At 40.7% G+C, this 16,063-nt stretch overlaps 1 protein-coding gene across 1 annotated transcript in view; it reads left to right on the top strand.

Annotated features, from left to right (window-relative positions):
• Nucleotides 1–11,291, top strand: part of LOC306998959 (uncharacterized protein) — a gene marked incomplete at its 5' end in the record, with an annotated part of 53,719 nt that extends 42,428 nt beyond the window's left edge. Inside the window, one exon of the mRNA XM_079613358.1 lies at nucleotides 7,654–11,291. Coding sequence (XP_079469484.1) covers nucleotides 7,654–8,329 — 676 coding nt within the window. The 3' untranslated portion in view covers nucleotides 8,330–11,291. The remainder of the gene's footprint in view (nucleotides 1–7,653) is intronic.
• Between the last annotated feature and the right edge of the window lie 4,772 nt (nucleotides 11,292–16,063).

Raw genomic sequence — 16,063 nt, 5'->3', positions numbered from 1 at the left:
GATGTTCTGACATGCCCTGACATTTGTGCTTTTTTTCAGTTGCTTATAAACATATTAATGGCAAAGGTGTAATTACACTCTATTTATCAAAAACAGGGCTACCATAATATGTGAGCAACATACATGTACATGTTTGTATTTTTGAGAGAATAATGTTTATGCATGGTTATTAAAAAAATAATAATAATTAAAGTGTCTGAAATAACGCCACAAAACGCATAGTAAATGTGTTCACAATACTTTTGAGTAATGGAAGTTGTCGCCTAGAGTTTTTCCTTCAAAATGATCTGAAAATAATCCTGCCTAATCATTCACATAAAACAATACATTGATTTACATTTTGTAAAACACTTTTTGTTTGGAAAGACAATATGCGCAGGGGCGTGGACGATCCAACACCATCATGAATAATAAGTGGTTCACACCTGAGAAGATAATGACCCTGCATAATGAGCTTGCATAATGAGCCTTTCATTCAGGTGTGTCACACAAGAAAGTAAATAAATACATATATATTTAAAATCCAAGTTAAAGTCAAAAGCACATTTTTAGTACATAGTCATACCTGGAAACAAATCCTGTTCAAATAAGCTATATGAGCCATTCTACAGAATTGGTTCAAAGTTAGATTTGGAAACTTTTCCTTTTTTTTCACAATTTTTTTTACACATGCAAATTGTATAATATCCAAGGTAAACATTTCTAGTAATTGTGCAGTTAATTCTCATACTGTATTTTCAGAAAGTTTTGGAATACATCCTCTGCACAAATGTGTCACTAATAAAAAACAATAATAAATAATTTAATGAGAAGGCTTATATTGACCTATTAAGATTATTTTACATCTACCTTGAAAATATTTTTTTTGCTATTTTATTAAAAAGTGTTCACATGTAAATCAACAACAATTACAATTTTAACAATATTTCAAGTGTAATATTTATTTTTTTAAAGTATACATTTTATCATACATATTTCAAAGTTAAGGATTCATTAGTTTGATATAGCCTAACGTTACATTGGAACAAACACTATAACATCTGTTATAGATGTGTTTATTTTTGACAAAACATACTAGGCTATATATTTAACATATGAGCAGAAACTGGCTAACAAAAGCTTATTTGATGTCTATTTTACAGTAAAAACTTTATAGTCTATCCAAAACTAGTCACAACTAGTAGCAACACCGCATATGTGCCATTCATTCATCACACACAGAAACGCGATTCATATCACAGTCTTTTTGCGGTTTACAGATACTATTCCATATCGCGATTAGAACAAAGCATATAAGAATAAAAAACTTACTACTAATCCTCAACTGGATCCATTGCTCCTCGAAGTGAAACCAGCACTTCTGAGGTAAATTTCCCAGGATTATTCCTCACAGCCTCGCAAGATGACACATAGTACATTCATCTGATTAAACTGTTTTATCGAGCTGATGTGGCCGGTTTGCATGTATTCCCTCAGATCATTTGCGTTTGAATAGCGCGCTTTCTGTGGGCGTGGTCACATTAAAAGATAACTAGCTATAATGAGCTGAAATGAGAACTCGCTCTTTTTATATAGATTACATAAACAGAGAATATTTGCTTTAGTTTTGAATTAGATAATTTAAAAGTACACACTTAAATGATTATGAAGATATATTGCTCATGCTATTCGCTGAGTTTTGTTTAAGTTTATAGACGTGCTCCAGAAAAAAAGTTCACGGAGAAAGCACACACTGTTTATTTTCTTTATTTTACAAAAGCACAATGTTTTATTTAGTTTGTAAGTGGACACATAAAAAAGTAGTCATTTAACAGCTTATTTTTTCATATTTCTTAAGTCTGTGTGACCAAAAATGACGGAGTATTTTAAAGGGCACCTATTATGGAATTTTGAAATTTACCTTTCATGTAGTGTGTAACATAGATCTAAGTGAACAAAAACATCCTGCAAAGTTTGAAATATGAAAGTGCACTGTATATAAAGTTATTGTCTTTCAAAAGTAAGAGTCGACTCGGAGTCATTTTTATGAATCGTTAGAAGACCGAAGCTTTTTCTCTGACTAGATGACGTCAACTTGTCAAGTTATTTGAATACGATACGCCCACTTATTGCGCTCCAAGGCCAGCCAGGGAAAACATCAGGGCGATGAGACGCTGTGTTCTGAAGTGCGACACAAAAGCCAACTTTTTTCATCTGCCCAAGGAGGAGCATTTGAAGTGGCTACAATTCATATAACTATACCACAGAAGTATAGTCCGAGCCTTGTGCTTTGTTCGCGCCATTTTGAAGACGATTGCTTTTAAATGCAATCAAACTTGGATTCGCGAGCCGGCTGATATTGAAGGAAGGTTTGGTTCCAAGTGTATTTGCATCAGCTTCCTCCTCCGTATCACAACCTGTAAGTGTTATTAATAATTGTTGCTTTTATGTTTTATGTAGCATGCTTAATTATTATTTTGTTTGTTGTGTAAGCACCGTTTAGCTTCTAGGTCTTCAATGGCAATTGTATTGAGATGTGAAGTGTTTGTCGTTGTTTTCGGAGTTGACTTAAAGAATAGAGTAATACCTCGTTGTAACGTAACTGCATTTTTTTTTTTTTTTAAACGTTATGTTTATGCATCGGGCTAATGCAAACAAAGACTGATTGTGCTTTTACAATATGAACTCTGGGCTATGCTCGCTAACATAACATTAAATTCTTTATCTTATTTTTAGTTTTTTACTACAAACTACAAAGCAGTGGACTATAATCATTATTATAACACGATTTAATTGATAAAAGCATCATTGTACTCCGTGTTAGACAATAAGTATTATCTCTGTAAACACTGCTGGGTCATCTGACCAATCGCAGATTAGCGTCGCGCAAAGGAGGGGTTTGGAAAAATGAGTCGTTGAACGAATCATTTGGGAGTCGGTGAGCAAATCAGGTAAAAATAAATGCATATTATACGAAAACAAAAGTGTTTTTTGACATTGCATGCACGTAAAACTGTTGTTGGGGACTCCCAAAACAACATTAGGAACATTTTAAATGTCATAATAGGTGCCCTTTAAGTCTATTTTGCTGCTATGTAAAAAAAAAAACTAACAAAACACGCCCGTGCATTTGCCAACCCCAGAGGGTTAATTATAGAAGTTTTACCTAATTTTGTAGTTTTGAGATAATAACATTTATGCTTTGGTTTGGTTTGTGAAAATGACACACACAAAAAAATCACTGAAATAAGGTCATGAAACCCAAACTGATCATTTCTTCACAAGACTTTTGAAAATTGTATCACATAGCCAAGAATATTTGCTCCAAAACTATGTGAAAATCATCCTGAATACTCATTAAGATAAGACAATATATTGATTTAAAATTTGTAAGACATGTCTTGTCAAGAAAGCTTTATGCGAGTAGGCGTAAACCACCCCATGAATATTGTGTGTTTCACACCTGAGAAAGACAAAGACCCTCCCATAAAGTGCACTCCAGACCCGACCATGAAGAAGCCCCGTAAAACAGGAACGAAAAACAAGGGTCACTTACCATCGCAGACACCTGTACAGTGGACCAACTCTCACCAGGAAGTGTTGAACCAGCTAATAGATGCACTCACGAAGCCCCCTGTCCTTGGATATCCGGATTTCACCCAGGCGTTCGTATTACATTGTGATGCATCCCAAGTTGGTCTGGGTGTAGTGTTATATCAGAGACAGCAGAGAAAGATGAGAGTGATCGCCTCCATCAGAAAAGAGGTACCATCTGCATTCTGGAAAACTAGAGTTTTTAGCATTGAAGTGGACCATCTGCGAACGTTTCCAGGATTATCTTTACCATGCACCATCGTTCGTGGTATATACAGATAACAATCCACTGACGTATGTGCTCACCGCCGCAAAACTCAACGCAACAGGACACAGATGGGTGGCGGAGTTGGCCGATTATAACTTCACCATCCGGTACCGCCCAGGCAAGAACAACTCCGATGCAGATGGGTTGTCACGGATGCCCTTGGATATTGAGGACTACATGCGCTGCTGTACGGCTGAGGCCAGTCAAGATGTAATCAGTGCATCCATGGAGAGGTCATAACGGAAAGGAGAAACCCTTGCCGGGGTGTGGGGTTGATTCAGGTCAGTGCTTTGAGCATGGTGAAGGACAGTGAAACCAGCCAACCTCTCTCAGCAGATCAAATCCACAAAGCACAAGAAGAGGATGAAATCCTGTCGAGAGTCCTCTGGTACAAGTCACAGAGCAGGAGGCCAAGGAGAGCTGAAGTGAAAGCAGAGAACCCTGCAGTGGTCTGTTTCAGGTTTAATTCAGAGGTCTGGTGGGAGAGAGATGGCGCCTGTGTTTTGGTCGGCTTGCCGTCAGCTCCTACCTGCCCGTATGTTATTGTGTCTGTTTGTGTTCCTCCTGTTGTCGCTCTGGCATTACGCCGATGCCCTACGGACTTATGATCGTTCTATACTGTTACACATCCAACATTCTTTAGAGCTACAGTCCATTGGGCGTCTCGGCCCTTACTACAGATGCCACCCGACGTTCATCAACTCTCCCGCGGACTGCGTTCGCTAGCTCTCCTGCTGCATTTGTCACCGCAAGAAGCGGCGCAGGAAGCGAGGAAATCGCGGCGGTGTTCGAGTGCGGATCAGGGGAGTTGTGAATGTCTCCCGTACGCAACCATTACTTCGCCGGCCCTACATCGCCTTTGCAAGATGCGGAGGCCTTTACCTGGCTCGTCGATCATGGGACTTGAGATATTCCTGTCATCTCTCCATTTTTTCAGCTCAGTCAATGACGCCTGATTGCCCTGCAGCTCCACCAAGACTGCGGGTCCGAAGTGGCGGGGTGAACTTTCGGAACATTCGCCCATTACAACGCTCTCAACTTCCACAGCCTTTGGATTACCTTGCTGCTAAGGTGGTGCTACTGAACTGCAGGTCTGTGTCAAACAAAACCTTTATTTTAAACGACTTTTTTATTCAGCGAGACCTGGACATGTTGTTTTTAACGGAGACATGGATTGGTTCCGGTGCTGGTGAGTCATCTGTCTTTGGTGAACTTTGCCCCACAAACTGTTCATTCATAAGCACTCCGAGGAGTTCAGGAAGAGGAGGTGGAGTGGCTTTGATTTTTAAAAATCTAATTAAGGTACAAACACTTTCTGCTGGGAGCTTTTCCTCCTTTGAAGTACAATGCGTAAAAATTTAATCTGCTGCCTCACCATTGATATGCGCACTTGTTTACAGGCCCCCCAAACCAAATAATAATTTCATAAAAGAATTCTCAGATTTTCTGTCTCATTATGCATCTTCTTATGATCGATGGTTGATTTTGGGTGATTTTAATATTCATGTATGTTGCCCAGGTAAACCCTTGGTTAGTGAGTTCTGCCATGTAATGGAGTCCTTTGGCCTCCTTCAGCACATAAATCAGGCGACCCATGTGCATGGGCACACCCTTGATTTGATTTTATCCCATGGGTTTTCCATTGATAACATAAGCATTGAGAAGGCATTTCTCTCTGACCATGTGCCTATTTTGTTCAATGTTAAATTATTTAACCCACTGTATACAGCCAGAACTTCCGGTCACTACTCTCGTCATATTAACCCTTTTACTGCAAATAAGTTTTCTGAATGTTTCCTGGGAAATTATATCACTGCCTCTATTACTAACCATGACCACCTCTTGAGCCCTGATGAGCTAATATCCTCCTTCAACACATCTTGCTCAGCTATCCTTGAAACTGTGGCCCCTCTTAAATTCAGACGCCCTAATTTTAAATCTCAACAGTGGCTTGATGATTCCACCCGTCATCTCAGGCAGGTTTGTCGAAGAGCTGAGCGTAAGTGGAAAAAGGATCACCTCTCAGTCTCTCTAGAAATATTCAGAAACTCCATGGTTAATTTCCAAGCTGCAGCTAAAAAAAGCCAGGACTAAGTACTTCTCTGACATTATAAGCAAACATTCCCATCGCCCTAGAATTTTATTTAATACCATAAATTAAATTCTTAACCCCGAAGTCTCTTCAGAAGGTGGAGGCATCCACCAATAAGAGTTCTTGAAGTTTTTCACTGAGAAAATTCACCACATCAGAACACAGTTTATTCCTGTTGTATCTGAAGCACCATTACATGTCCCCATTACTACAGCAAGTTTTGACCAATTTCAAGCTGTTTCCCACACTGAACTGTGGGACATTGTAAAGCATATGAAACCATCAACAGCCCCACATGATCCTATCCCTTCACAGATTATTAACCCTCTGGGGTCTAAGGTGTTTTTGGGGTCCTTGAGATGGGTTAGGGTTAGTACTTCACATATTCCCACAATACTTTTGACTAATGGATGTTGTCGGCTAGACTTTTTACTTCAAAATGATCTGAAAATCATCCGGGCTAATCGTTCACATTAAACAATAGATTGATTTATTAGACTTCTAATAATAGACTTCTGCGCATGCGTCGCGAGTGAGTGCTTTGTTTGTGTTTGAGAGCTCCGTCGAATTGATTCATAAATCATTGATTTTCTTCTTTACACTCATTTATAAACGAGCATTTTCTATTTTTCCAGCGTGTGAACATATCTCCGATACTACTCTCTATAAAAAACAATCGGATTGCTTTGATATCGCTAGTTATATCCAACTTTCCGAACTTCCGTTACTAACTCTAACGTTAGCCCGCTAGCATTGCACGCGTGGTCTCGCCTAACGACCGTCTTATTTACACTCGAATCACTGAAATTTTTGTTTTGTGTTGGAGTTTGTGTTTGTGCTTCGAATCGCTTTGTTTGTGTTTGGAGTTTGTGTCTGTGTTTCGAACCGCTTTGTTTGTGTTGGAGTTTGTGTTTGTGTTTCGAATCGCTTTGTTTGTGTTTGGAGTTTGTGTTGTGTTTCGAATCGCTTTGTTTGTGTTTGGAGTTTGTGTTTGTGTTCGAATCGCTTTGTTTGTGTTGGAGTTTGTGTTCGAATCGCTTTGTTTGTGTTTGGAGTTTGTGTTGTGTTTCGAATCGCTTTGTTTGTGTTTGGAGTTTGTGTTGTGTTTCGAATCGCTTTGTTTGTGTTTGGAGCTCCGTCGAATTGATTCATAAATCCTTGATTTTCTTCTTTACACTCATTTTTGTGTTTCGAATCGCTTTGTTGTGTTTGGAGCTCCGTCGAATTGATTCATAAATCCTTGATTTTTTTTCGTCGTTACACTCATTAATAAATGAGCATTTTCTATTTTTTCAGCGTGTGAACATATCTCCGATACTACTCTCTATAAAAAACAATCGGATTGCTTTGATATCGCTGGTTATATCCAACTTTCCGAACTTCCGTTACTATCTCTAACGTTAGCCCGCTAGCATTTGCACGCGTGGTCTCGCCTATCGACCGTCTTATTTAAACTCGAATCACTGGAAGGATACGGGTTCTATCCATGATTTCAGTCCTAAATTAGTAGTGATATTGGTAGCATCACTGCTAATTTATTGTTCATCTGTCATAATGGCGAATACATCGGATGTGTGTCTACCTCTGAGTGCAGGTGAGGACACGTTTGAGCTGCATTCGGTGCGGTTGGAGCTGGAGTCCGTGGAGAAGCAGATTCGTGATCAGTGGTTAGTAACTTTTCGACTCTGGCCTCCTCTACTCCGTGTATTTCTCTGCACAGGACCCGAGCATCCCTGCCCTCATTCACCCCGGCACCGACACAGCACCATGGACCCTGGATGATTCCACAACGGAAGACGCGAGCCAGGACCAGAGTAAGGACCTCTCCGCCCCTCCCGGTCTTCGAGATCTCCACCCGGAACCGCTTCTCCCCTCTTCGCGAGACGGAACGCGACGACGCTGTGATCATCGGCAGTTCCATGGTCCGGCATGTCTGCGCTACCTCAGGTAAAGGTATGGTGCGCACTCACTGCTTTCCTGGTGCTCGTGTTCTCGATGTCGCTGCGCAGGTCCCCGAGATCCTGAACGGTGACGAGCGCGTCGGAGCTGTCGTGCTGCACGCGGGGGTGAACGACATCAGGCTGCGGCAGACGGAGGTTCTGAAGAGGGACTACAGGAGTTTGATCGAGACGGTACGCAGAACATCGCCTGAAGCAAAGATCGTCGTGTCTGGACCGCTTCCCACGTACCGACAAGGACAAGAAAGGTTCAGTAGATTGTTTGCACTAAATGAATGGTTAATGTCATGGTGTAATGAACAGAGACTGCTCTTTGTAAATAATTGGAATCTGTTTTGGGAGCGACCTAGGCTCTACCGTGCTGATGGCCTGCACCCCAGCAGAATCGGAGCGGCTGTTCTGTCGGACAACATCTCCAAGACGTTACACACCATATGACTAGTAAGTCAAAGTCCAAATCACATTCTTTGCTGTCCCAAATTAATTTATATAAGTACCAGTGTAGAACACTTTATAGAAACTGTGTCTATTCCTCGTTTAGTGAGGCCAAACAATAAATCTACTGTAGGATCTAAGAAAAATCTAATTGTGATTAAACCAGAAAATCTCAATATTAGTGAACAAAAACAATTTCTAAAGCTAGGTCTTCTAAACATTAGATCGCTTACACCTAAAGCGGTTATTGTAAATGAAATGGTCACTGATAACAGCTTCGATGTACTCTGCCTTACTGAAACCTGGCTTAAATCGAACGATTATTTCGGTCTTAATGAGTCCACTCCACCAGGATACGGTTATAAGCATGAGCCCCGTCTGATTGGTCGTGGCGGCGGTGTTGCAACAATCTATAGAGATATTCTTAATGTTACTCAGAAAACAGGCCACAGGTTTAATTCGTTTGAAGTACTTGTGCTAAATGTTACGCTCCTAGATGTAAGAAAGAAATCCCTATTATCTCTAGCCTTGGCTACTGTATATAGACCGCCAGGGCCTTACGCTGATTTCCTAAAAGAATTTGCAGATTTTCTCTCAGATCTATTAGTCAATGTCGATAAGGCAATAATTGTTGGAGATTTCAACATACACGTTGATAACACAAATGATGCGTTAGGGGCTGCGTTTACAGATTTATTAAACTCCTTTGGGGTCAAGCAAAACGTTAGTGGTCCCACTCATCGTCTTAATCATACTCTAGATTTAATTATATCATATGGAACCGATCCAACCGATATAGATATTATACCGCAAAGTGATTTCACTGATCATTACATGGTAACTTGCATACTACGTACGGCTGAAATGTGTCATGTTGCGCCGCGTTATCGACCAGGCAGAACAATCCTTACAACTACTATAGATCGATTCTTGAATAGCTTACCTGATCTATCTCAGCTTCTCAGTGAACCCAAACAAACAGATGAGCTAGAGGAAATGACTAGCAGTATGAGCACCATTTTCTCTAGTACATTAGAAATTGTTGCACCAATTAGATTAAAAAAGGTTAGAGAGAAAACTAAAGCACCATGGTACAACAGTGCTACGCATGTTATCAAGAGAGAAACTCGTACCTTAGAGCGCAAATGGAAACAAACAAATTTAGAGGTCTTTAGAATTGCGTGGAAAGACAGTATGTCACGTTATAAAAAGGCTCTAAAAGCAGCCAGGGCTGAGCATCTCCGCAAACTAATAGGAAATAACCAAAACAATCCAAGGTTTTTATTTAACACTGTGGCTAGATTAACAAATAAACAGACATCACCTGAACAAAATATTCCGTTACATTTTAATAGTAATGATTTCATGAATTTCTTCACTGAGAAAATAGAAAGCATCAGAAACACAATTGTAAATGTACAATCTTTGACACAGCGTCTTATGATTCAGCCTCAATTATCGCCCCTCAAGAACAACTACAGCGCTTTACAACTATAGGACAGGAAGAGCTAAATAAACTTATCACTGCATCTAAACCAACAACATGTTTATTAGATCCAATACCCACTAAACTACTGAAAGAAGTGTTACCTGTAGTGGAAGAGCCTCTTCTCAATAGTATTAACTCGTCTCTATCTTTAGGACATGTTCCAAAAACATTCAAGCTGGCAGTTATAAAACCTCTTATTAAGAAACCACAATTAGATCCAAATAACCTAGCAAATTACAGACCCATTTCAAATCTTCCATTTATGTCTAAAAAAACTAGAAATAGTTGTGTCCGCTCAACTGTGCTCTTTCTTGCAAGAAAACGATAGCTATGAAAAGTTTCAGTCTGGATTCAGGCCACATCATAGCACAGAAACTGCGCTGGTTAAAATTACAAATGATTTACTTTTAGCTTCTGACCAAGGCTGTATCTCAATACTAGTTTTACTCGATCTTAGTGCTGCGTTTGACACTATAGATCATAAAATACTCTTAGATCGACTTCAAAATTACACTGGTGTTCAGGGACAGGCATTAAGCTGGTTTAGATCGTACCTATCAGACCGTTACCATTTTGTCCATTTAACCCTCTGGGGTCTGAGGTGTTTTCTGGGTCCTGGAGGTGTTCTGACATGCTCTAACATTTGTGCTTATTTCTGTTACTTGTGACATTTTCATGGCTAAGGTCTTCTTACACTGCATTCAGCACAAACTCTGCTACAATAATATGTCAGCAGCATGTATGTAAAAGTTTGTAGTTTTGAGATAATAACATGTATGCGTGGTTTGTGTAAATGACCAAAAAAAAAGTCACTGAAATATGTCATGAAACACAAACTAATTATTTCTTCGCAAGGCTTTTGAAAATTGTATCATGTAGCCTAGAATATTTGCTCCAAAACTATGTGAAAATCATCCTGAATACTCATTCAGATGAGACAATATATTGATTTAAAATTTGTATGACATGTTTTGTGTAAGAAAGCTTTATGCGAGGAGGCGTTAACCACCATGAATATTGAGTGTTTCACACCTGAGAAAAGACAAAGGGCCTCCCATAATGGCCCTATTAGGAGCTCTCAGGCACTATCATTACATTACCTTGCACAAAGAATGAGGAGATTTAAAAAAGAATGGCTTTTTGATTGTTTGAATTTATTTACAACACAACATAATCCAAAGATACACAACAAATGGCAAAAAGCACATTATTTACCACACTGAACTAACGACCAGAGACTTAACCAGTCACACACCTTTCCTTTCCTGAAACATAGTGCATAGCCTACCTGTCATTTCCAAGGTGTTTGATTTTTCACTTTACCTCCTCATGCTCATGTTGAAGTCAGCAGGACGGGTAGCTACCTAAAATATATATAAAAAAGCTGTGAACATGCTGATATCAAGAAGAAACCAGGGCTGCATGATTGTGGGAATACATTTTAGATTTCTGGTGAAAATTCCTTTTTAAAATGTACAAAATACACACACACACACACACATATATATATATATATATATATATATATATATATATATATATATACATATATATACATTTGTTGTGCCTTGTAGGCATATACCTGCAGGGCTGAATCAAATAATAAGAACAATAGTATAGCAGGCATAGTTAAAAAGGAACACTTCAGTAACACTACACTAGAGAAAAACATATTGATTATCATATGTTACTTCAAATGTTTACAATCGATATGACGTTATGAAATGAGATTGGAGTAAAATCATGGTGCGTTTTGCTTTTCAAACGCACGTCGCGCGAATGACTCAAACTCACAGCGCGTGCAGGGAACATTCACTGAAGCATCGTGCAACAGTTCAATGGCAATATGAAGTTTATGCAACAATAACACTAACTAATATAATTCAGAATTATTTCTTACCTTAAAATCGTTCTTGTCTTCAAATCGCGATCATCTTCTTCAGATGTAAACCCAATAATCTCACAGCGTGTCTTCCAAACTCGACGACTGCAGAGGACTGATAAAGTTTGCCGCTTTGTTGTTGAGGTAATGGGGGCGTTCGCGCGACACATGGACGATTTGCATTTCTATATGTTTTGCGCGTGTGGGTGTGGTCACATTAAAACTAATGAGGAAGGGTTAGAGAAACTGAATATCTTGTTGGTTTTATACAAATTACTTAAACAGAGAATATTTGTTTTCGTTTTGAATCAGATAATTTAAAACTACACACTTAAATGATTATAAATATATAGAGCTCACAAATGTGTGACAAGTATTCGCTGAGTTTTTTAAATGTTTAGAGACGTGCTCAAGAAAAAAAAGTTCACGAGACGGAGAGGCAGAATGCACACCCTGTTTAATTTCTTTATTTTACAAAAGCACAACGTTTTGTTTTGATTGTAAGTGGACACATACAAAAGTAGACATCTCACAGATTCTTTTTTCATTTTTATTAAGTCTGTATGACCATATATGACGGAGTATTTTAAGTTTATTCAGCTGCTATGTGAAAAAAAACGCGCAAATCACGCCGGCGTGATTGCCGACCCCAGGGGGTTAAATGGGGAAAAATCAAAGATAACGTCAGTAAATTATGGAGTGCCGCAGGGATCTGTATTAGGCCCCCTGCTATTCTCAATTTATATGCTGCCACTTGGTAATATTATAAGAAAACATGGAATAAGTTTCCACTGTTATGCTGATGACACTCAATTATATATTTCATCAAGACCAGATGATAACACTAAATTATCTAAAATGACAGAGTGTGTTAACCCTTTATAGGGCACTCATTGAAATACTTGGAAATTCTAAATTTCAACCATAGATTGTTATTGGAGGATATTATAAGACTTCTAAACATTTGTGAGTTTTTAAAAAAATATATTTTTTTAGGTTGAAAATCAAGGGCAATGAAGTGACCATATATGGTTCCTCGCCAGTCTAGGGTAATGTTTTTCCCTTAAAGGTGCCATGTGTCATTGTCTGGCAAAAAAAATCAAGTCATATTTCACATTCCATACCAGATGGGGGCAGTATACCTCACATATCAAAATATGTGATGTAGGATATGGTATTTTATAAATCACACACTATAAATATGATAAAGAAGCAGAAACAGATAGTTGCAGTAAAGTAAGATATTTTAATAAGTTGAAGAAACAATAATGATTTGTGACACACACACACACACGATTTGCGCATTGCCATCATGTGTGTATTACAGGTAACGTTACATTGCTTCCTGATATCACGTGCGCAAACACAAATAACTATTTATATATATATATATATACTACAGGGCCGTTAAATGCTTGTATCTGATAACCGTGAAGCTCTTGTAATTATTACTTTACCCAACCTCTCCATGTCGAGTGATGCAGTAAACATCAGACAGCGCACGTGAACCGATCATCTCTACTATAGTAAAAACAACACGAACACTGTTGAAAGATACAGTAGGCTACAAATGACCTGTTCGCGCCACAAATTGTTCTCCGTCCTTAGCGACCGAGTCATTGAATGTGAAACAGCGGCTGCTGTCGTCAGCGAGCAGCACTCTTCAGACAACGAGGGCGCGCGCGCGCCGTGTTGATACCTCCGTTTCAGTTTCTCGAACCCGCGCAGTGCGGCGGTCAGAACACGGAGACCATTCTGCCCCTAGCTATGCGTGCGAAAGCATGGGGAGCGATCCCGGGCGTGTCAGAATGGGTGCTGAACGTTGTAAAACAGGGCTATGCGCTGCAGTTCGCCCGCCGTCCCCCGCGCTTTCGAGCCCGGACCGTGACGAGCGGTCCTTTTCTTATCTGATCTGATTTGTGCTTCAGAGCGCGGTGGTTGTAGGGGTCTCTTGCCAAAGGCTTCAGCCATCCTTCCGCTCTCTTCCCTGAATTGAAATGAAGTAGTGGGCTCTGTACTTTCCACACGATAGACATCAGGTTCAAGTACGCCCACAAGCCGTGCGAGTTATTCGTGTCGTGTATTGCAGGTTGGCTGGTGGTTATGTGGCCCGCATACCGCCTCCCATGGCCGAAACTGGTATTACAACACCTGTCGGGCCGTGGCTAGAAATGCTAATGCTAATTAAGGTTGATATCTCTGCAGCACTATAACTTGACATTTTTTTAATGACATCATTGCCCTTATTTCTTCTCATTCTTTTGATGCGTGTAGCTCATTTTTTGGATAATTTTACCTCAATTTTTACACATGGCACCTTTAAAAAGTGTATATATAAAAATATAATAAAAACACATAAACTTGTTACAAACATAAAAATTATTTATTTAGGAACATTTTTAATTATTATTAGGAACATTTTAAATTAAATTATCATTAGGAACATTTTAAATTACTATTAGGAACATTTTTAATTATTATTAGGAAAAAAAAAAATTCAAGTCCATCGAATTAGGCCACTGCTTCGTGGTACTTAAGGAAGCAGTTGCGGTCAGCATTGAGGCACAGATGGACCTTGCAGACCCTGCAGACCACGTTCGACCTCATGATATTCCCCTTCCGGCTGCAGTACTTGCAGGTCTGGCGGTTTGTGTAGTCAGGGGCGTGGAACAGGGACATGTCAAACCGCACATGGATTGCTGTATTTGTGCTGCGGTGTCCCCGGACAGGTGTGGGGATGGCAACAGAAGTGCTGAGGCTGCCTTGAGATGCTGAGCTCCTTCGGGGATGCGATGTGAGTGACCTCTGGCTGCTAGCTTCCCTGAACACCTGGATTCTAAATTTTTTTAAAGACAGGCCCTCCAGAAAGCCAATAGCCTTGCAGTCCCGCCTGTAGAAAACCCAGGCATTCGTGAGGCTGATATCCACAGAGTAGGCAAACATGCGCATATACCACCTCTTTGATTTCATGGGGGTGCGGTAGAGATGGACCAGCATGTCACTTTTGTCAATGCCCCCCATGTTGGCATTGTAGCTTTTGATGACAGCAGGGCAGCTCACTTGTTCCTTCCTCTTGGTTTCACTGCAGTACCTGTAAACTGAGGAAATGGGCTCTGCCCCCATGTCTGTTGACAGAAGAGTGACAATCCTATTGTCCTTCCACCTGAGGGCCAGGATCCCATCGTCACTGGTGACGTAGTCATACGTACCACGAGGGACAGCCTTATTCTCCATCTCCTTGATGTTTTTGAGTGGAGGCTTGCCTATTCTGTTGTCCCTGGCTGTCCCTGTGTACCTGCAGTTTTTGTCCTTGAGGTACCGCACTATCTCCAGGCTGGTAAAAAAGTTGTCCGCAAAGATGGCTGTGGTGGTGGAGGAGGACATGGTGCTGGCTAGGACGGAGACGATCTGGCTGGTGACACCCATGGCTGTTTGTTCAGGTGTCAGGGGAACACCGTGGGCCTCCAGCGTAGTCTTACCTTGATACAACACCATGTCATGGATGAAGCCATCCTCAGAAGCCCTAGCAAACAACTTGAATCCCCATTTGTCTGGCTTGTTCTTAATGTACTGCCTCAGGTTGCCAGCTGTCTTGCCTTTGTAGGCAATCATGACCTCATCCACAGACTGCTTGGGGGTCTGTGGCTCACTCCTAAAGGCAGCATTCAGATGACTGAACAGTGGCCGCACCTTGAAGAATCGATCGATGGTGCCAGTGATCTGGGTGTTGTCGTTGAAGTGGACAAGCCTCTTCATCAGCCTGAACCTCTTCGATGACATGAGGTTTGCGACTTGAGGGACCCTGGTCTCCATTGCCCAGTAGTCTTCAACGGCAGGCAGCTCAGCAATCCCCATGTACATCAGTATAGCCACAAAGATCATCATCTCGTCTTCAGTGGTGGTGAAGGTGGTGTTGATGTTCTTCTGGTTTGCATACAAGTTGGTCTGGTATGTTATGTGCTTGACGACTTGGGGGCTGAAGTACCTGCTGAAGTACTGAAAAGGAGTCTCAATGAAGTCTGGGGGACAGTGCTGGTACTCAGGCAGGGCGGCGTTGTCCAGGTCATCCTTCCTCCAGGTGGTTAGCCTGGCTGCTGGCTTCCCCTTCTTAGTTGGCCTCTTTGCTTGTGGTGCTGGTTCTTCATCATCATCGTCGTCGTCATCATCATCATCATCAAGTACCTCAACTGCAGGCTGCACACACTTCCTCTTGGCAGAGGGGCCTATATCACTCTGGCCTGGAGTGTCTAGGTTATGGGTGGGTGGGAGGAAGTCAGGGTCTGCCACATCATCATCTTCCTCCTCAGAGCCCTCATCATCACTGATGCTGGGGTGGGCTGGCACAACTGTCCCCCTCTTGCCATAA

Source organism: Phoxinus phoxinus, assembly GCF_949152265.1.
Source record: "Phoxinus phoxinus genome assembly, chromosome: 5".
Lineage (NCBI taxonomy): Eukaryota > Metazoa > Chordata > Actinopteri > Cypriniformes > Leuciscidae > Phoxinus > Phoxinus phoxinus.
This window is presented reverse-complemented; position numbering and strand designations above follow the sequence as displayed.